The 23,260-nt window shown below is 41.1% G+C and overlaps 1 protein-coding gene across 1 annotated transcript in view; it reads left to right on the top strand.

The window, feature by feature from the left end:
- Positions 1-9,195: 9,195 nt before the first annotated feature.
- The window catches only part of NDFIP1 (Nedd4 family interacting protein 1), a 51,145-nt gene continuing 37,080 nt past the window's right edge, over positions 9,196-23,260 (top strand). The window contains exon 1 of the mRNA XM_068980272.1: positions 9,196-9,427. Coding sequence (XP_068836373.1) covers positions 9,365-9,427 — 63 coding nt within the window. The 5' untranslated portion in view covers positions 9,196-9,364. The remainder of the gene's footprint in view (positions 9,428-23,260) is intronic.

The following is a 23,260-nucleotide window of genomic DNA, read 5'->3' on the forward strand; positions in this document are numbered from 1 at the left end:
GCCCAACAAATACTGTAATGATGCTGTAAAAAAAAAAATACTATAAATAGAGTATGATGGCATTCTGAAACCTGTGCTTTCCAGGAGCTGAGTGGTTCCCAAACACAGAAAATACCCGCAAGTGACCTCTAGTGTATGGTGTGGGGGCCAGGAGGGTGGCATGGACTGGGTGTGCTGGTCAGGGCACATCTTTACTTTTTTATTTAAACAAAACCTGCTTACCTTCTACTATACCCACTGCATGCAGACTCTGTATGTGGGCAGGAAATGAAAGGGTTTGTTGAAACAGAGAAAGCTGCCCATGAAGTAAGAATTAACAACCTATTTACCGAATGAATGAATATGTGAATAAAATAAAAGAACCAAAAACAGCTCTAACATGACAAGGTGTTCCATGGAGCTCAAGCATCACATGCTTCTGGCAAGAAGCTAGCAAACAGGTCTTTGTATTAAGACCAATTCCAGGTTAACACAGCGGCAGAGACTCAGTGGGGAGGTCTGCCCACAGCTGAGCAAGGCTCTCTCCCTGTCTCCTCAGTTCTGCTGGTTGGTTGAAATTCATTCCTACTCCTTCCGGCACCCTGCACCTTGTTTTAGCTGGCATCAGCCCAGCCTCAGGACTGCTTTTTTGCAATGATTGGTCTTAATCTCATCTCAGCACACAAAGAGTTAGCCAGAGAAAGCACAGGCCAGGAAAACTCCCTGGGTCTCTGTGGCTGGAAAATCTGTCTCACCAGAGGTATCGCTAGAGAAGTCATTTCTTCCACTCACTGCAGTTCTGAAAATGCGGGGAACACAGGCAGAGGCCCGTGATAGTCCCTGGTATTTGCAGGTTACAAAGTACTTTTACATACACTGTCCCTCTTAGTTGATCTTCAGGAGGTAAAAGACTAAGCCAGAGACCCACACCTTTTTCCTTGAAATTTGTCTGTTTTAGAAGAGCAGTTTTTGCCAAAATTCATGTGAAAGGTTGTTTCCTCCTGCTTTCAAGACATTTTTGTCCTTTCCCCAATAAGGGAAATCTAGACTTCAGGTGGGAGGCAGGCTTCTGTTTAGGCAGCTGCTGGGTTAGTAAGGAAGGGCTGTACCTGGGGTAGTGATGTCTGTGTTTGGAAGGGAAAAGGGAGTGACATTTTTAGGCTGCAAGCCTCTTCTGGGAGAGTTGAGGACAGATCTATTTTTAGTGGTGTTCTCTGCCACCCACAAAGAACTCAAAAGGTAACCAAGCACCTGGCAGGTTTCCTGTAGGGAAAGTTGTTAAGGGCTGGAGAGCTTCTGCGTATTCTGAGTCATGAAGTTTGACTTCATCATCAATCTGATGCACAGAGAGCACAAAACGCCCCCCACCCCCACCCGCCCCCAGCCTTGTTTTGAATCATATTTGGTTGCATGATGACAGCACACTTGGAGATGGCACACATTCTCAAATCACAAAAGACTGGGCCTCAGACTCACAGAGAGGCCAAGGTGATGTGTGTTAACCCCAAATGGTAGATGGTATAGTTCCAACATGGAAGGAATCTTGTATCGGGTATCAGCTCTGCCACTTCCAGGCTATGTGATTATGGGCATGTGACTTAACCTCTCTGAACTCACTTTCCTCCTCTTTAAAGTGAAGCATCAAGTCAAATGATTTCTAAAATCCTTTTAGCCCCAGTCTTCTATGACACACACACAGGCAAGATAATTTTCAGGCAACTTGTTCCCTCATCCATAGAAAAGAGGGATATAGACTCTACCTCATGTATTTACTGTGAATGGGAAAAAAAGATAATAAATGTAAGCTGCTTGACACACTCCCTAGCATAAAGTCAGTGCTCAGTAAATGTTATTAAAGCAATGTTCATGTGAACAGTGACATCACAGGGAGTTTTGTTAGCCCAGTGGACAATAAAAAGTGAGCCTGAAGACTTTTATGGTGACAAACAGCAGTGGGAATTTAAGCTGGTATTCTGGATGGCCTACAGATGAGTATACTGACCATATTTGCCAGTGGAAGGACACTGGCTTAACAGGTAAAAGAAAGACTAGGTAAGAGAATGGTGTTTCACGAGTCAACGGCACAGCTTCCATTCCACCACCCCCAGACAGCCAGTTAGACCATTTAAAATCAAAATCGGAGGTTTTGTGACCTGTTTTGTCATCATCAGTTCTGGAAAGGCTGTATTCCTCGGGTACCATCCCGCCTAGTACCACCATCCTATTGGAGCACTGCTGACACAAGGCAAGGAATTTGGCATACAAGGTGGCTTGTCTTTGTTCTATCTACAAGCTTTGGTTACTGAAGATGTGGTGGTGTGGGCGAGACCCACACAGGAATAATGTTAGAGAGGAGTTCCTGAATAATTTGGCCAGGATGTCAACACTGTTTAAAAACCAAGGTATTATTCCCAGGTCTGTATGTAATCTAATTTAGAACTAGAGATTCTCTCTTGTACTTTGCCTGCGGCCTGCTCTAAGTCACCTGGAAAGTTTCCTCAAGACCTATAGGAACCAGCATGCAGGCCTACAAGCTGCTGCTGAGTTTAAACCAACATCAGTGTCTTCCAGAGGGGCCCCCCACCACCACCCCTGCAGGTCGCTTCTCTTTTTTTTCATAATTAGCACACACTGTTTCTCCCCTGACACACCACAGGCATAAATATGAGCTTTAGTATTTCCCTTGTGTAATGGTGTTTCTTATGATACTCCCTAAACACAGTAAGGAAACTACCAGCCTGGGAAATGTGAGAAGCCCTTCTCTTACCCTTCCAATCACCCTGAGGGTTAGAGATTTAAGCATTTCCCTAATCACCTTGTTCTTTTTTTCAAGGAACTAGTTCATGCAATTGGTTGGTACATTGTGTCCAAAGATGAAGATCAGTCACTTGATTTCCTCGTGGACGCTTTGCTGTTCCTCATTCCTTTGCCACCCTCAATGCCCCTAAATAAATTGTGAGCCGTTTGTCAGGGGAGGGATCACTCAAAGATTTTGTGGGGTCACCTCTTATGGTTGCACAGATTGTATATTGCCCAAATGAAGGGTGGGGGTGTCAATTGCATAGAATACAATGGGATAGCCATTCCTGAAGTAGGGCAGTGCACAATTTGCACAGTCAAGTATGACAGTAAATATATGGACCAGCTGTAGCATCATTCATAGCAGGGAGGATTCCCAAAACTTAAAGCATATATTCTGTTCAGGACAGAGGGGTAGATCAGTTTAGCATCTTTGTAATTAAATATTAGTGAAGGCTCTTGGGAGAATTTTTCCATTGGTTTCAGTATCTTTCTTTTGTTTAGCTCAAGTTTACTATCAATTGTATAACCAATACAATCTTCACTATAATTGGATGCCAAATTAATGGTTCACCTGTAAAATGTGTATTACTTCATTTTGGGGTCATCCTCATTCTTGATGTTATTTCAATCCTACAAGGGCCTACTATGCATCAGGCTCTGTTCACACAGAGACAACAGTGAACAAGAAGGCAAACTCTATTTCATGTTGCTACTCTTGTCTTGCTTTTTCTTTCTCATCGACTCTAATCTATGATTTCTTGCTGTACCATAACCACTTAAATCCTTTTTAGATCAAGACAGTGTAAAAAATAAGTGAATACTGTAAATATTTCTGTACCTAACAATAAGGCACTAAAATACATGAAGCAAAACTGACACAACTGAAAAGAGAGCTAGACAATTCAGCAATAATATTTGAAAACTTCGGTAATCCACTTCTAATAATAGCTAGAACAACTAGGCAGAAGATTAACATGAAAATAGAGGGTCTGAATTAACTGTAAGCCAACTAGACCTAATAGACACCGGTAGAACACTCCACCCACCACCAGCAGAATATACATTCAAATAAACATGGAACATTCTCCAGGATAGACCATATGCTACTGCTACTGCTGCTGCTAAGTCGCTTCAGTCGTGTCCGACTCTGTGCAACCCCATAGATGGCAGCCCACTAGGCTCCTCTCTCCCTGGGATTCTCCAGGCAAGAATACTGGAGTGGGTTGCCATTTCCTTCTCAAATGCATGAAAGTGAAAAGTGAAAGTGAAGTCAGTCGTGCCTGACTCTTAGTGACCCCAGGGACTGCATCCTACCAGGCTCCTCCATCCATGGGATTTTCCAAGCAAGGGTACTGGAATGGGTTCAGCATTAAGCAAATCTCAATACATTTAAAAGGACTGAAATAAGGCAAAGTATGTTCTTCAACTACAGTGGAGTGAAATTAGCAATCAGTAACAGAAAGAAATTTGGGAAATGCACAATTATAAGGAATTAAACCACACATTTCTAAGTAACCAATGAGTCCAAGAAATCACAAGAGAAATTAGAAAATCCTTAGAGATGAATGAAAATAAAGCCATAACATACCAAAACTTATTAGCTGTTAACTAAAATAAGTAAATAACCACTCTTAGCATTTCTTATGGAAAAGGAAATGGCAACCCACGCCAGTATTCTTGCCTGGAGAATCCCATGGATGGAGGAGCCTGGTAGGCTACGGTCCATGGGGTCGCTAAGAGTCGGACACGACTGAGCAACTTCACTTTCACTTTTCACTTTCCACTTTCATGTATTGGAGAAGGAAATGGCAACCCACTTAGGTGTTCTTGTCTGAAGAATCCCAGAGACAGAGGAGTCTAGTGGGCTGCTATCTATGGGGTTGTGCAGAGTCGGACACGACTGAAGTGACTTAGCAGCAGCAGCAGCAGCATTTCTTAATATCATTTTAGAGAATAAATGAAAAACTATTCTTTTATAGTTTCAAGTTCTAGGCAGAAAGCCTCAGTACTTGCCCATATTAGTGCTAAATTAATATTTGTTGAATGAATCAATCAGTTGCATTCCAGTGACCAGAAGGTAAACTAAGGAATCGGGAGTATATCTCATGTTAGATTCCTCCTTGACTAACCCTTTTCCTCTGACTTACTTTTTTCATATGCCATTTACTTTTTAAAAGCTTTTATAAATTCCCATCGTCTTCACTCTTTCCCTTTCTTCCCCATTGGGTCTTCTGCGTTACTCTGCGATTTAAACTTCCTACTCAAGTTCTTAGCACAGAAACTTTTTTTTGTTCTACTGTGAAGCTAGGGATTGGACCACTGCCTGATTGTTAAATCCAGTCTTGTTAAATCCAACTTGCTTCTGTATGACCTGCATTAAGAATAGGTTTTACATTTTTAAATTGTTGAAAAAAATCAAAAGAAGAATATCTTGTATTTCACATGAAAATAATAAATTCAAATTTCAATGTCCATCAACAAAGCTTTATTGGAACATAGCCACACCAATTTGTCCAGTATTGTCTATGACTGTGTTCATGATACAATGGCAAAGTGGAGTAGCTGTGACAGAAAGCTTGTCACAAAGCCCCAAATATTTATTAGCCCATATTACTATTATTTTGTGTCCTCCTGTTCCTAAGCTTTTGTATTTAGCATATTCATGACTTTTCTACGCCTTTCCCTCTTTCCATCATGACTAATCCTTATTCTTATTCAAAAACCTTTCTCCTCAATCCTTACCTTATTATCACACCTGATTACACACTTCTCTTCCTCAACTCTTGGCATTGTTTAATATAGGCCAACACAACTATAATTAACTTGAGATTTTTATATTTAAAACTATGTCTTGAATATGTGTTTCCTATCTTCTCTATCTCATTGTGAAGACTCCAAGGTTCTTCTATGTCCTGTATTTCATTCCACACACAGAGCAGTGCTCAAGTTTAGTTGTCAGACAGATCTGAATTTGCATTTTGTTTCCACAACACCTTGGCTGAGCAAGTGATGTACATTTCTTGAATCTCTTCATCTGCTGAGGGTTTAGCTATGAAGGTTACAGAGATGATGTATGAAAAGGTCCAAGACCCAGGAGGTGCTCCACAAGCAGTAGTAATTATCAGTGGATAATTTCTTTATTTGCAATAGCAAGACAATACCTTTGCCCTTAAGGAAACTCATTGTGATGTAGTGAGAATTAAAAGAAATAGTAAGTCAGTAGAAATGGCAACACATTGTTCAGCTGGAGCCCTGAAAAGATTAACTGGAGATATTCAAGGCCTGAAATGAGATATTAGACCAGTGAGACTTTGTTTAAAATTTAACAAACCCTTCTTGGTTACTCATTGAGCTCAGTAGTGCCTTGGACAGGCCTCAGGTGAAAGACAGAAGACTATATCGTGGAGATTTTTGTTCAAATTGGGGTTCAGTTCAGTTGCTCAGTCGTGTCCAACTCTGCGACCCCATGAACCCCAGCACGCCAGGCCTCCTTGTCCAACTGGGGTAGGGGTGGGGAAACAGACATGAGCTGTGTTCTTACTTGTCCATAATCTTTCTCTTCTCTCTCAGGATGGATGATTCAGAACCAGCAGTTCACATAAAAAGTATTGCACATGGAAAGTATTACTGCTGTTCTGTGGGGAAATAAGCTTCTAACTGCAGCAATATGAAATTAATAACTTTCTGTGTGGAAACTCTCTTGACAACACCTCGAGATAAAGCCAAAGACTGCAATTTTTACAGCCTTGGATTATCTTTTCTGTCTGCTTGGCTGGCAGCAGGCATGGATTGGTGAGTCAGAAATTCAGAGTTTTCCCCTTCACTGTACAGTTTGCTTGCCAACTGCAGACCTTATACAGCGGTGACTCAATTCCTCAGTTCCCCAGCTCACCCCGCCATTGAATCAACACACATCACCTCAGTTTACTTACAAAAGTCTTCTCTTTTTTTTGGCCACACCGTGCTCCTTTTATGGGAGTTTAGTTCTAAAGATCAAACCTGGGTCCTCGGCAGTGAGAGCATGCAGTCCTGACCCCTGGATCTCCAGGGAGCTCCCAGTTTACTTACAAAGGGCTTTGGGGGAACTCAGAGGAAAAAAAAAAAAAACATCTTAATGGTTAACACAAAACATCTTAGTTCAGGACATCAGAAAAAGAGTAGGAAAGGTAGATTGGAAGCTGAATATCAACTTTTTTTTTTCTTTTGAGAGAAAATATTCCTGTGAGAAAACCCAGTATTTATCTTATGATAAATATGTATGTCCACATGCAGGGAGTATATATTAATAGCTGTTGAAGGAGAAAGTAATTTAGGAAAGAAATAGATGGGAAGGACAGCAACTTCTTTTCAACAAAAGCCACAAAAGTGCTGCAGACACGCATGAAGATGGCAGCTGTTGCTCCAATAGCCATATGTTTCAGCACAGACATCTTCTTTTTTTAATTCCTTCTCACATGTAAATTTAGAAAATCTGGGCAAAGAAGTCTGGATTTCTCCTTTCCATTGATGAGTTTTTTTTTTAATTTCAAATTAGACTCTTTTTTCCCCCTTATATAAGACCACAAGGTAGGATTATGTTTGGATTGATTCACTGTACATCATTACATTTGAAAGTTGTTTTTCCAGATAAAAAATAAACATCTGTGGGACAGACTAAGGAGCAGACCACTTGGAAACACTCAGATTGGCATTTTGCTGGATCTGTTCACTCTCCCACAGTGAAAATTTGTGAGACCAGTGCTTGGAAACAGGGACTGACTTCTTGGAGCTTGGATACTGGCAAGAGGCACAAGAGACGCAGGTTCAATCCCTGGGTTGGGAAGATACCCTGGAGAAGGGAATGGCAACCCACTCCAGTATTGTTGGCCTGGGAAATCCCATAGACAGAGGAGCCTGGTGGGCTACAGTCCATGGGAGTAGCAAGAGTCAGACACGACTGAGCACACAAACAACACACGCGTGCACACACACACACAGAATTGGAAGTGAGGAAGAGAAATTACAGAATTTTTATTGATTATGACTGGCTCCTACATACAGAGACCTCAGGGTAGGCTCAAAACACACAGTTGTGGTTTAAAACATGTAGTTACCTAAATGTGAATATTAGAAGATAAAACAATAGTGATAGTAGTGCCAACTCTAGACTGCCAACTTGGAAAGGCAATCAAGAAGAAATAGGAAAAACAACAAGCTTCAGAGATCAAGTATTTTTCTGTGTTGGCCATGTGGGTAGAAGCAATTCCAGATGGCTGGGTATGATAGAAACAGCAGACTTCAAATGCCTGTTCCAGGATCAATAACTATACTGTGCTAGATGCTGTGGGAGACACCAAAATATTTCAAAGATAAATAGTGTCATCTTTACAAAGTTTATAATTTGATTGTATGATAATGGTTAAGAAAGCTAGCTTGATGAGTTTGTAACCCAACTTTACCCCTTACCAGCTCTGTGTTCTTGAATAAAATATCTAATGTCTTCAAGCATAACTCCCCCCATCTGTGAAACATCAATAATTGTATCTCCTATATGGCCTTTCCATGCCTCCTTTCCATTCTTCCACAAGGCAACCTCTCACTTTCCTCACCATCTTTGCATATATGTTCCTCTTCCCTGGAAAGCTCTTCACAAGTCTACATCTTTGAAGTTTTGCCTTTCACGACACCTCCTCAGAGAGCTTTGGTTCAGAAAACATCGTGTCTGTATCCACAGAGGCTGTTAAAACACGAAAGGACTACATAAAAATAGTGGATGCTATTATGATCACCCAGGGGTCAAGAAGTTTTCCAGGATTTAGCATCAGCAAACTTATCAGATAGTAAGTAATTTAGGATTTGCAGGCCATAGTAAACAAACGGGAGCGGCTGTGTTCCAAATAATTTATGGACACAGAAAGGTGAATTTCACATGCTTTCCACAGTCATTGAACCGGATTTAGCCTCTGCCCTGTAGTGAACTGACCCCTAGTCTAGGGGATGGCAGACAAGAAGGAAGTGGATAAGAACTGAGATGCTGCACCCAGATAGATACTAGGGGTCAGATGGCTGCTGTGGGAGACTGTCAATCTCCCTGGGCACCAACGACCTCTAAAATGAGGCTGTGGCGTCTGTCTGGGGTGTGTGAGCAGGGTTCAAAGTAGCAAGCAGAGAAAGCTTGGTGCTTAGAACCAGGCACCCATCACCAGCGTCGCCCTCTCTGCGGTGACCTGCAACCTGTTTTGGAAGGAACCGATTCCGACGCCTCAGCCTCGGGGAGCGGAACGACAGGCGGAGCCCACGGCGGGCAGCAGCACCGCCGGGCGAGGCCGGGCCTGACGGGCCGGGCTGCGCTGCGCGAGTCGGGGGCGGGGCGGCGGCGCAGCGTCGTCGTCGTTGTCCCCGCCTCCTCCCCAGGGACCGCGTCTGAGCCTCGGCGGCGGCGGCGGCGCTCACTAACCGAGGAGAGCGGCTGGCCTGGTAGCGGCGGCGGCCACCGAGACCCACCCGAGGCGCGTCCCAGTCGGCCTCTCGACGCCCCCAGGCAGCAGCGCCCGCGCCCCTTCAGCTCGCTCGCTCGCCCTCCTTCCCTGCAGCCGGCTGCGCCATGGCGTTGGCGTTGGCGGCTCTGGCGGCGGTGGAGCCAGCCTGCGGCAACCGGTACCAGCAGGTGAGCAGCGCCCAAATGCCCCCCCGCCTCCGACCCCGGTCTGGCCCTGCCCTCTGGCCGCTTCAGGCCTGCTCTCCGGCCCCGCCTGTAGCCAACTCGACGCCGCGGCTTGCCAGGCCGCGCTGGGCCTGGGCCGTCCGGGCGGGCCCCGGGCTCGGATTCGAGGCGGCCGCGGGCCGGGACCGTCCCTCCGCGACGCGGGGCGGGAGTCGGAGGTGGAAAAACCTCCGCCCTGCAGTGTTTGCCGCATTTCCCACGGCGGTCGGGTCGCCGGCTCAGAAGCCGAGACTCTCCGGAGGCTTTGACCTGAGGGCATTCAGTTTGCCTTTTTCCACCTTGAATTTGATGTCACTGGAAAAGGGGGGGGGGGGGGGACCAAAACCAAACCAAGAACGTGAAATGTAAAGGAAATTAGGTGGAGAGAAGATTAAAGTCGCTGCTGCTGCTGCTGCCGACAGCTCTCCGCAGTGAGATGCGATTATTCAGGGTTTCAGAGCCTAGTCTGCTCGTCAAAACCCATTCCCCTCGCCTGTGTTTAAAAACAGAAGTCAAAATGATTCGAGGGACAAGTCCCAGTTCGCAGATTTGGAAAACGCAATGTTTAACTAGTGATGCCCCTAAAATGTCGAACTACGTAACGTTGCAGGCTGCAGGGCGTGTGCCCGCTGTGTGTTTTCCAAGCTTGGAAATGACGTTTAAAGAAATTGAATAGCATAGCTGGGGAGAAAATGTATAGGAGATGGGTGGATTATTATCTCGGGTATAATTTCTTAATTGAAGCCCTAGGGGAAAAACCTGCTTGTTTTACTCGCCTGCTGTAGCCTGATTTCCCTCGGAAATTCGAGGGAGACATTTTGCAGGGTTTTTAGAGGTATTTAACACATCGTAATTGTGGGAACTGATCCAGGTGGCTAACTGATGTTGACTGGAACCGCAGGTATCTGCGTGCATTTTTTTCAGATGCTTTCAGTTTAATTTGCATATAAATGGAATTGTGCTTTTGTGAAATTAAATGTCCTATCATAGATGATCTACAGTTTTATGTTTTATAAGTGAGGAAAACCAGTATGATTAAAACATGTAGATTAATCCTGGTGGGGCCAGTTGCTGGGTTTTTTTTACTGTCATCAGCTCTGTGTTGTAATTTCCTCCCTCCTACAGCCTGACTCCTCATATGACTAATTTTAAGAATTTAGCTTTTTGGTTTCATAAGCACGCTCAAATTGTGGCAGTGCAGTCTAGTCCTTAGTTCTCTCACAGCCTGGGCTATGTGCTTTTTTGTATGACCTTGGGCAAGGGTCTGGGTTCCTCTCTGCTTTAGGGAAATACGAATGACAGGTGTCACTTAACTGTCACCGAGGTGTTCACAGATCACATGTATCCCATATTGTGATCTAGTTCATTCTTTCATCCTGCCTAGGATAAAGCAAACAAGCAAAAAGCTGAGGCTTTCCTTTGTACTGCCATCTTCTTGAGCTATTAGGTAATGTTGACATACTGCTAGAAACAAAAAAAAAATGGTGAAGTATTAAAATTACGTATTTCTTGGTGTAGTGGTTAATAGCTTTAAATATGCAAAATTGAGGTATCTTAAGGACAGGCCATCTTTTTTACTTAAAAAAAAATCATTGTTTTGAAGAAATCTTCAAAAAAAGAATGAAAAAAAGAACTGACATTCCTAGAAAATTTGCAAAATACGAAAGCCAAAAAAAAAAACCCAAAACAAAACCAAAACCCCACACCAAAAACCTATCACCTATAGATAACCAAAGTTAACATTTTGTGTGTATCTTTGTGTACTTACAGCTATGTAAATATACACAAGGGTAGATCAGTGTATGTGTCCAGATAAGGAAAGTTAATATTGATTGAGCATTTACTCTGTGCCAGTCATGGTACTAAGTACCTTTACATCCATTATTTCACTTAATCCTCACAGAACCCCTTTGAGAGTGTTTGATGTTGTATAGATGACGTTAAATGACGAAGTCAAGACTCTATAGAGGCTCGGTAACTTGCTCAAGGTCACCGCTTCTAAGTAGTGATTACAAGGGTAAATACACACTCAACTACTTAAACACAGGCTTATGGCCCAAATATAAGCATGTACATTAGCAGATATATACATATACATTTGTATTGTCTTATGCACCCATACATACGTACACAGGCACATCTTTGTACATACATGCAGTTTTATGGGCCCCTGATGATACTTTCACATATTTTGTGCATATGTGTACATGTATGTTTACATACCCACATGTTCTGAAACACATTTGCCTTCTCAAGTTTGCATGTGTGTGTATTGAGCACATATATGTAGAAAGGCAGACACTATAGCTGTATAATGAGATGGGTTCATCTTTTAACATCTGCATAGCATGCAGTTACGGCTAGACCGTAATTTAATCAGTTGCCTATCGTTGGTCTCTAAGGGTGTTTATAATTTTTTTTCAGTCACATACGTCTTCAACTATTTCCTTAGTATAAATTTCTAGTGGGTGGAAATGCTTGGTCAGAGAATATACATAGTTAAAAGGCTTTCGAATTATGGAATGTTGTTGAATTGTCTAGGCAGCCTGATAGCATGGTACTTTCTGGTTGTCACAAAGGGACCTCTGACTTCTATTTGATATGGTTAGTCAAAGTGAGCTGGTCTTCTAATGAAGTAAATGTAGGAGAAAACTATGATTCATTTATAACTGCAAATAATGGTTTTGCCTTTATGGTCTTTTGATTGGAAGAGCAATATGTCCCTAATTGGAATTTAGCATCACCCCAAACTACACAGATAGTTTGGGCTCATAAATTTCCTGTGGCTTTATTTTTTTCTCTTTTTGCGATTTGAAACGTGAGCTTGTGTGTCCATACATTCTGAAGCGCTGTTTCAGAAAGCTCTAGGGAGGCCTAGTGTTGAAAACCTTGTTGTGTGCTGCCCTCTCTGAGGCCATTTACCCTGTTCATCCATTCCAAGCTACCTTTGCCTCACTGTAGTAGATCATGGGCTATATCGTGCATTTTCCCAAATACATACTTCCTGAAATGTTTTGAGATATTTGGATTTAAAACCAGTGAAAGTAGGCAATGATGACACTGCTGTATCTGCTTAAAAACAGGCTGCAGAATGTTTGTTTTAGATGACTCCCTGTCTGCTAAATAAGTGAGTTGCTTGTGGCATCACTAATAAGTTTGTATTGCAGTCTGCTGGGGTTGTAGATCAGCTTTGGGTAAGTTCTTTCAGGATTGTGAAGGAAGGTTTTGAGAAATGAGGGAAAGAATTTCATCTTGGGCAGGCCAAACATTTTGCATGTTCAAGTGTTAGATGACGTCAGGATTCTAGAGGAAGGAGTGAATGGTGCCCCTGTGGCTCTTTTTTTAATTTTTATTTTGTTTAGTATATTCACGTTGTTGTGCAGCCTTCATTTCACCACCATCCATTTCCAGAAAATCCTTACCCCTTAAACAGTAACTGTCTTATTTCCCCCTCCCCAAGCCCCTGACAGCCACCATTCTGCTTTCCATCAGTGAATTTGATTACTCTGAAGTACCTCATATGGGTGGAGTAATACAGTATTTATCCTTTTGTGACTGGCTTATTTCACTTAGCATAATGTCCTCAAGGTCCATCCACATTGGGTCATGTGTCGGAATTTCATTCCATTTTAAAGCTAAATAATATCCATTGTGTGTGTATACTATATTTTATTTCATCTGTCAATACATTTTAGCCATTGTGAATAATGCTGCTGTGAATAATGGGTTAATAAGTTTCAAAAGAGTCCAAGCTTTGAATTCTTTTAGATATATACGCAGAAGTGGAATTGTTGGTTTATGTGGTATTGCTTCCCTGGTAGCTCAGCTGGTAAAGAATCCACCTGCAGTGCAGGAGACCCCAATTTGTTCCCTGGTTCAGGAGGATTCCCTGGAGAAGGGATAGGCTACCCACTCCACTTTACTTGGACTTCCTTGGTGGCTCAGATGGTAAAGAATCCACCTGCAACGCAGGAGACCTGGGTTCGATCCCTGGGTTGGGAAGATCCATTGGAGAAGGGAAAGGCTACCCTCTCCAGTCCATGGGATCACAAAGAGCTGGACTTGACTGAGTGACTTTCACTTTCACTATGGTATTGCTATTTTTAGTTATTTGAGAAACCGCCATGCTATTTTCCATAGCAGTGCACGGTTTTATATTCCCACCGGGAATGCATAAGAATCGCGGTTTTGTCACTTCCTCATCAACATGTACGCCTTCTGTTTGTGTTTTGATTTTGATAAAGCCTGGGTATGAAGTGGCGTCTCGTAATGATTCTGGTTTGCATTTCCCTAATGATTAGTGAAACTGAACATCTTTTATGTGCATGTTGGCCATTTGTACATATTGGAGAGATGTGTACTCAGATCATTTGCCAATTTTTGAATTGGGCAAATTCAAACATTCAAATTTTTTAATTGTTTGCTTTTTGTTACTGAGTTGTAGGCGTAATTTCTTTCTTTATTAAAATTGTAATTGGTTTACAATACTGTGTTAGTTTAAGGTGTATAGCATAGTGGTTTGGTATTTTCTTAGATTATAGTCCATTATAAGTTATTACAAGATAATGAGTATAATTCCCTGTATATGTATATTCTTGTTGCTTATTTACTACTACATATAGTAGTTTGTATCTATTAATCTAACACCCCTAGTTGGTGCTTCCTTCCTTTTCCTCTTTGGTAACTACAAGTTTGTTTTCTAAATCTGTGAGTCTGTTCGTTTTGCATATACATTCATTTGTATTATTTTTCAGATTCCACATGTAAGTGATATACAGTATTTGTCTTTATCTGACTTACTTCATTAAGCATATTATTCTCTAGGTTCACCTACTTGCTGCAGATGGCAGTATTTCATTCTTTTTTGTGGTGAAATAATATTCCATTGTGTGTATATATTAAGAAGGTGTGGGATGTGTGTGTTTGTATCTCACATCTTCTTAATCCAATTGTTGATGAGCACTTGGGTTGCTTCTAGGAGTAATTTGTTAGTATTTATTTATATTTTCAACTTTTTACTTTGAAAAATTTCAAGCATTTACAAAAATTTAGTGTAATAAAACTTATGCACCCATCACTCAGCTTCAACAATCAACAAATAGTTAACTTTTTCATTTATACTATTATTTTGTAGTAAATTTTAGAAATCACGTCATTTCATCCATAAATATTTCTGTGCATAACTCTAAAAGGCAATGGTATGATATTTTAAGCAGATATTATCACATCAGGAAATAACGTCATGAAAGCACTTTTGTATAATTCGTCATGAATGCAGAACCAGGATTTGTGAGTGACAGGAGCTGCAGATCTTCAACTATCTGTGGGGTCTGACTCTCAGTGAAGTGCTCTAGGAAAATCGAGCATTGTCTAAACTGATGCCACCCATTGGTTTCCCTTCATATAACTTCAAATTACTTTATCCTGAATACCACCAATATTACATTACTCTACATTTAATTAGATTGTTAAATAACCCTACCATGAGAGTAATATTGTATTTTGCTAATGAAAAGAAGTCAGACTTAGAGAAATTCAAGTGACACTCTCTGATTTACTTGTTCTTAGGGCTTTAAAATGATTACTTTGATTTCTTAATAATTTATTCTTATATTTGAACAGTATAACTGTTTAGGGGAACCATATTCTTGTAGTAATGGATAATGCTCATTTAGATAAAACAACTTTTAACACTTTAATTAGAGATTAATGGAAAGAATCAACTTGGTGATCTCATCCTTATTTTCAAGTTACTTTTGCCAATATACCAGGCAGTTGGTGAATATCATGTATTGAATCTGTTGAATTTTACACAGTCCAGTTGTAATTAATTGCTTCTCATGGCTGTGTAGATAGATGTGTAGTGTATGTTGCCTTCACCAGCTGAGTGTTAAACAGACTTCACTTTGCATGTCCTGCTGTTACAATTAGACGGACTTTTTTTTTCTGAATACCACAATTTAAAGTTTTAGATACTAGCTCTCAGTATTGATCAAATTTAAGAACATTTCTAGTGAAATATTTTCTTACTGTATTATATATTTCTCCCCTAGCAGTTTAGTATAATCTTTGACAGTTTTTCTTTTAAATTTGTGTATTGCAGTATTATCAGTTGGTAGTTAATCAGTGGCTTGACTGTGATTTGGAGGTCTTTCTGGAGATTGGATAGTTTATGAATAGAAACATAAAGGTTGATGGGACTTCCCTGGTGGTCCAGTGGAAACAGGAGTTTATCTCTGTGCCTTTCAGTGCAGGGGACGTGGGTTGGATCCCTGGTTGGGGAACTAAGATCCTACATGCCGTAGAGTAACTTAGCCTGCGCACTGATACTACTGAGCCTGCAGGCTACAACTAGAGCCCTTAGGCTACAACGAAAGATCTCCTGAGATGCAGCAAGGATACCTCTTCCCACAACTAAGACATGATGCAGCCAAATAAAGAAAGTACAAAGGTTTAAGGAGTGGTTTCTGTTTAATAACAATTTCATTTTATTTGTTATTCAGTACTTAAATGTGGCAATAACGTTGAACATTTCTTGTTATAGAATAGCACACAGATACAGTCTTCATATTCTAGAGTCAAATAGTAACTTGTAAAGGAAAGCTTGACTTCCCTCCCATTCTTTTCCCCAGAGGTGTGACTGCTTTGCAAGTTTGGTGTGTGTTCTTTAGGAATTTTTCCTTTCCTTAAAAAAAAAAAAGTTAAAAATATTTTTAAAAAGTAAACTTTACTTTTTGTAACATTTTTAGATTTTCAGAAACATTGAAGGTAGTATAGTTTCTGTATACACCAGACCCAGTTTTCCCACTAACATATTAGTAGTGTGCATTTGTTGACAATTAATGAACCAATATTGATATGTTATTATTAACTAAAGTCCATACTTTATTAAGATTTTGTTTTTATCTGTGTCTTCTGTTTCAGGAGTCTATACAGATTCCACATCACATTAGGCCATCATATCTCCGTAGACTTCTCTTGGCTGTGACAGTTTCTCAAGTTTTCCTTGTTTTTGATGACCTTGACATTTTTAAGGAGTATTAGTCAGTTATTTGTAGGATGTCCTTTCTTTGGGATTTGTTAGATGCTTTTCTCATAATTAGATTTGGGGAAGAAGCCACACAAAGATAAACTGCTGTTTCCATCACATCATATCAAGAATGCATACTGTCAACAGTATGTCAGCATACTGTCAACAACTTATCGAGGTTGATGTTGACCTTGGTCACCTGGCTAAAGTGAAGTGAAGTGAAGTGAAGTCACTCAGTCGTGTCTGACTCTTTGTGACCCTGTGGACTGTAGCCCACCAGCCTCCTCCGTCCATGGGATTCTCCAGGCAAGAATACTGGAGTGGGTTTGCCATTTCACCTGGCTAAAGTAGTGTTTGTCAAATCTCTCTATATACAATGACTCCACCTTCCCCCTCCCCTTTTGTACTGTGCTTTTTGGAAGGAAGTCACTGTGTTCACTATGTACAGCTTATACTTAAGGATTGGGGGAGTTAAGTTCCACCACCTCATTGAGGGTAATGTGTCTGCTGCTAAGTCGCTTCAGTCATGTCTGACTCTGTGCGACCCCATAGACGGCAGCCCACCAGGCTCCCCCGTCCCTGGGATTCTCCAGGCAAGAACACTGGAGTGGGTTGCCATTTCCTTCTCCAGTGCATGAAAGTGAAAAGTGAAAGTGAAGTCACTCAGTCGTGTCTGACTCTTAGCGACCCCATGGACTGCAGCCTACCACGCTCCTCCATCCATGGGATTTTCCAGGCAAGAGGACTGGAGTGGGTTGCCATTGCCTTCTCTACATTAAGTTATTTGGAATTTTTCTGCGTGCGACATTTGTCTCTTTTTCATTACTTTATTTATTCGTTGATACTGGTATGGGCTCATTAATGTTATTATTTGAGTTATAAGCTAGCACTATTTTGTTAGGTTGTTCTAGCTTTTGCCATTGGGATCTCCTTCAGTTGGTACTTGTATCCCTTTGAGAGAGCTCCATCTTTGTGGTTTTTAAAGCACTTCTTAACTTTTTGGCACCAGACTTACCATGTATAGTTCCTGAGCCATACTGGAATCAGCTGTTTCTCCAAAGAACCCTGGTTCCTTTTATTGGAGAATGATGTTAGAAACCACGGTCTGTGTTCATTGCACCTGGAGACTGCTGCTTTTTTTGTCCTTTTTCCTTCCTTTTCATCCTTCCCTTACTCTTAGTAACCAGCACAGTTTTTTTGCATATAGTAATTCCCTGATACTGTATTATGGTATGTAATATTAATTACATTAATTAAGAGAATAAGATGGTGGATAAATGGCATCATTTTGAGATGGAAAAGATCATCTCTTCCGGAGACTTGCAGGAAGCTTCTGAGAAGATGGAGCTTGAGCTTGGCCTTGAAGGACGGGTAAGAGGTAGGTGGGGAGACCAGGACGTGGGAGAAGAGGGTAGAGGTGGACTCTCATGGGTTGTTGTTTCCCTGGGGAACTTGTCTCACTTGTTAGAAAAATCACCTCTCTCCTTTTCTGGCCGGGAACCCTCCTCTTCCTCTGCCTGGAATGCTGCCTTCCCAATGACCCTCTCAGTTTAGGTAGTCTGTCCTAAGGGGAGTTTGAGTTCCTCCCCTCTCCCTCAGTTTGGTTAGTTTCCCGTGAATACTAGATTCCCCTTTCATGACACATTTTATAACCACATTTTAAACCTTTTTTCTGTTTATTAGGTTGATACAAAAGTAATTGTAATTTTGCATTGTTGGACTTTGCTGTTTGATATTGGAATACATTCTTAAATGTGATTGTTATAAATCATTTTAATGTACATTTTGCACTTTATTTTTTTTGCTAATGATATTACTTGCTGTTTATTTTGTATTTATTTTAGACTAGGAAAATGATGTTATATAAAATGCAAATTCGAGCTATTTTCTTATATGAGTTCAAAATGAGTCATAAAGTATTGGAGACAACTTGCAACATCAGCAGTATATTTGACCCACAAACTGATAATGAATGCAGTGCAGTGGTGGTTCAAGAAGTTTTGCAAAGGAGATGAGCACCTTGAAGATGAGGAGCATAGTTTCCAGCCATTGGAAGTTGACAACGACCAACTGAGAGCAAACATTGAAGCTGGTCCTCTTTCAACTACACGAGAAGTTGCTGAACTCAGTGTTGACCATTCTATGGTTGTTCAACGTTTGAAGCCAATTGGGAAGGTGAAAAAGCTTGGAAAGTGGGTGCCTCATGAGCTGATTGAAAATTTAAAAATGGTCCTTTTGAAGTATTGTCTTCTCTTATTGTACACAACAATAGCAAACAATTTCTCTATCAGATTGTGACTTGTGACAGAAAGGGATTTTATGCAACCAGTGGTAAGCAGCTCAGTGGTTGGACCTCGAAGAAGCTTCAAAGCAATTCCCAAAGCCAAACTTGCACCACAAGAAGGTCATGGTCACTGTTTCATGGTCTGCTGCCGGTGGGATCCACTACAGCTTTCTGAATCCCAGCAAAACCATTACCTCTGAGAAGTATGCTTAGCAAATCGGTGAAATGCACCAAAAATTACAGTGCCTGCAACCAGCATTGGTCAGCAGGGCCCAGTTTTATTGCATGACAACACCTGACTGCATGTTGCACAGCCAATGCTCCAAAAGTTGAATGAATTGGGCTACGAAATTTCACTTCATCTGCCATATTCACCTGACCTCTTGTCAGCTGACTACCACTTCTTCAAGCATCTTGACAATTTTTTTTGCAGAAAAGATGCTTCCACAAACAGCAGGAGGTAGAACATGCTTTCTGAGAGTTTGTCAAATCCCAAAGCACAGATTTTTATGCTACATGAATAAATAAACTTATTTCTCGTTGACAAAAATGTGCCGATTATAATGGTTCCTATTTTGATTAATAAAGATGTGTTTGAACTTAGTTATCAGTTCAGTTCAGTCACTCAGTCATGTCTCTTTATGAGCCCACGGATTGTAGCATGCCGGGCTTCCCTGTCCATCACCAACTCCCGGAGCTTGCTCAAACTCATGTCCATTGAGTTGGTGATGCCATCCAACCTTCTAATCCTCTGTCGTCCCCTTATTTTCCTGCCTTCAATCTTTCCTAGCATCAGGGTCTTTTCCAGTGAGTCAGTTCTTCACATCAGGTGGCCAAAGTATTGGAGTTTTGGCTTCAGCATTAGTCCTTCCAATGAATATTCAGGACTGATTTCCTTTAGGATTGACTTGTTTGATCTCTTTGCAGTCCAAGGGACTCTCTAGAGTCTTCTCCATCACCACAGTTCAAAAGCATCAATTGTTCAGCACTCAGCTTTCTTTATAGTCCAACTCTCACATCCATGTATGACTACTGGATAAACCATAGCTTTGACTAGATGGATCTTTGTTGGCAAAGTAATGTCTCTGGTGTTTAATATGCTGTCTAGGTTTGTCATAGTTATAATGACATATAACTATATAGAACTTAGTTATAATAATTTAAAATTCACAGTCCCAAGCTGCAGTTACATTTGTGTGTGTGCCCAGCTGTGTCTGATTCTTTGCGACCCCGTGGATTGTAGCACAGCAGGCTCCCTTGTCCATAGGTTTTTCCAGGCAAGAATGTAGCCCTGCAGTTACATTTGCACCAACCTAAATATTTTGTTTTCATATCTTACATACAGTTATTCTTACAGATATTACAGGCTTGTTACCAAAAATAGCAGTCTCCTGCTTACTTTTGCCTGTTTCTTAGCTCTTTCTTTTGCTGTTTTGTTACTATTTGTGAAGGTAAAAAACATAAGATATTACTTCTTGATTTCAGTTTTCAGCATTTTAAAAATTGATCACTAGGAGATTTGAGGGTTTACCTCTCGTTTACCACAACTGCATATGCTCCCATTTCCTGTCTCTATATCTTTCTAGTATGCTAAATCGCTTCAGTCATGTCCGACTCTGTGCAACCCCATAGACGGCAGCCCACCAGGCTCCCCCGTCCCTGGGATTCTCCAGGCAAGAACACTGGAGTGGGTTGCCATTTCCTTCTCCAGTGCATGAAAGTGAAAAGTGAAAGTGACGTCACTTAGCCGTGTCTGACTCTTTGCGACCCCATGGACTACAGCCCACCAGTCTCCTCCATCCATGGGATTTTCCAGGCAAGAGTACTGGAGTGGGGTGTCATTGCCTTCTCCACTTTCTAGTATATCCATATTATAGTTAGATCAATATTCAATATTTACAGTAATTTAATAAATAATGTTCACAGCTGAGATACATTGTATGTTGTGATTAGTTTTACTTGCTTGAGAGTACCTTATTTTCCCTAAAGTTAACCACAATTTTTTTTGTCTGCCTAATTTTCTGGGTATATACCATAAGTTCTTATCGCATGAATCATCCTCAGACTCTCACTCAGTCTCAATTTTTGATGTGTTCAAACACAGTAGGTATCTTGCTGATTCCATTGCTGGGTGGGGGGGTGCGGCTCTTTTTGGGGTGTTTCTGGCTGCATGCAGATGTCAGCTCCCCAACTCGGGATCAGGTCCAGGCCTGTGCGGTGGGAGCATGGAGTCTTGACTACTGGGTTACAAGGGGACTCCCCCTTTCCTGTTTTTTTGACCTGTACTATAAGACTGCTTTCAGGGTCTGCTGTTCAGTTGTCATCCTAAGATTTCCTTTTCCAGTTTTTAAAATTGAAGCCCCTTGCCTTGATTCACACTTTTTTTTCCCTTGATGTATTGTCTCATTTCTATAGAACACGCCTTCTAGTACTTTACTGAGAAAGAATGCATGGGGTAAACTTTGTTGTTGTTGTTGTTGAGACTTTGAACATCTAAGAATTTTTTTGTTTTCAGTCTGTACCCTAACCTTGATTTCTAGGCTTTTGGGTTAAAAACAGTTTCCTTTAGAATTTTGAAGCCATTTGTTCCATTGCCTTCTGGGTTCCACTATTAGGAAGACTGAAGCCAGTTGTGACATCTGGTTCTTTAAATGTGGCCTACTTCCTGTTTTCTGGAAGCCTTTAGGAACTTCTTTTGTTCCCAGTGTCGTTAAATTTCACTGTGTTGTACCTTGGGATAGATCTGTGTATGTCCATTGTGCCAGGAACTCAGTGAGCCCTTTTGGTCTAAAACCTGATGTCCTTCAGTTCTGGGAAATTTTAAAAAGTATTTGGTTGACTTTTTTTTCTCTGCCTTTTTTCCCCCCTTTTCTCTCTTTGAATCTTGACTCTTTTATACTGATTGTTAAAATTTTTTAAATCTCATATTTTTCACCTTTTTCTCAGCTTTCTATGAGATAGTCTCAATTTTCTAACTCTTTGATAAAATTTTAATATTTTAAAAAATTTTTCAAAACTCTTTAATTGCCCCCTCCCCTTTTTTTTAGTAGCAGGAAATGGCAGCTCACTCCAGTATTCTTAACTGGAGAATCCCATGGACAGAGAAGCCTGCCAGGCCACAGCCCATGGAATCACAGAGTTGGGCACAACAGTGTCTGAGGACAGAGAATGGAGTTCAGCAAATAGTAGATGCTCAGTAAATGTTAGAATCTTTCCTTTAGTAGCACACTGTCCATGTTTTATGGTTTTAATTTTTTTCTCTTGTTTCTCTGAAATTATTGAAATTTTTTTCTTTTTAAAGTTTATGCTTTCCTACATAGTTCTTTCCTCTGTGTTGCATTTATTCTCCTTGCTTTGGTCTTTTATGATCTTTGAGTTAGAAGTAGGTGATCTTTGCCTGCTTGGTTAAAAGTACACAGTTGGTAGAGCAATTTAGAAGCTCACTATGGTTGATGGAGCTTCTTGACAGGCCTTTTTGCCTTTTAATCTAACTAGATTCTTTCTTTGAGTGACAGTGTATTTCTGTCTCTCTTGGGCTGGTCAGTTTCCCCAGAGCTTAGGCCTGACTGCTACTACTCTAAGAGCTGATTGGCAGAGGTAGCCTAGGAGATCTCAAGGTTTAGTACCTAAGTCTCTCACTTAATCACTCCTTTCCAACAATCCATTCTTTCTCCAAATCTCTGGTGTCTCCAGTTCAGACTTCCACTGCCTCACACTCTCCAGAGAGTAAACCTCCAGTCTCTTAATGGGGATTCTGGGGGCTGTGTGTGTTTAACTGGGTCCAACTTCTCTTCCTGCTTTTAAATCTCATTTTTACTTTTACTTTCTCTGGTACCTGCTACCACCAGTTCTTAAGCCTTGAGAGGGTACAGTGCAAGAGAGGTTGCTTTCCTGCTTTCTGGTTTAGGATTCAGGTTTCTTGGGTCTGCTGTGTAAGTTGTCACCTATCCTGCTTCTAACTTGCAGGATTTTATTGCTGCTTCCTCTCCTGTTAGTAAAGTTTTGTTAAATTTGAGGCAAAAAAGAAATTTAAAAATGACTATCATTTACATTTGAGAGGGTTTTGGAAGGGATAAAGGGGCTGCTTTGGTGGCTCAGATGGTAAAGAACCTGCCTGCAGTGCAGGAGATGCAGGTTTGATCCCTGAGTTGGGAAGATCGCCTGGCGGAGGAAATGGCAACCCACTTCAGTATTCTTGCCTGGAGAATCCAGTGGACAGAAGAGCCTGGCGAGCTACAGTCCATGGGGTCACAGAGTTGGACATGACTGAGCGACTAACACTTGAACGTTTTTTTGAAGGGATAAGAGGCAGATTTGTGTGTTCAATTTTTAACTGGAACCTTATGATTGTAATTACTTCTTTTGATATCTTTTCTTTGATAAGTTTTTAATTTAATCAGGTCAAAAGCATCACTCATGGCCTGATAAAGTCTTTGAGTGATGTTGATTATAAAATGCAAGCAGTTACACACTTGCATAGTAG

This window comes from Capricornis sumatraensis, chromosome 9 (assembly GCF_032405125.1).
Source record: "Capricornis sumatraensis isolate serow.1 chromosome 9, serow.2, whole genome shotgun sequence".
NCBI lineage: Eukaryota > Metazoa > Chordata > Mammalia > Artiodactyla > Bovidae > Capricornis > Capricornis sumatraensis.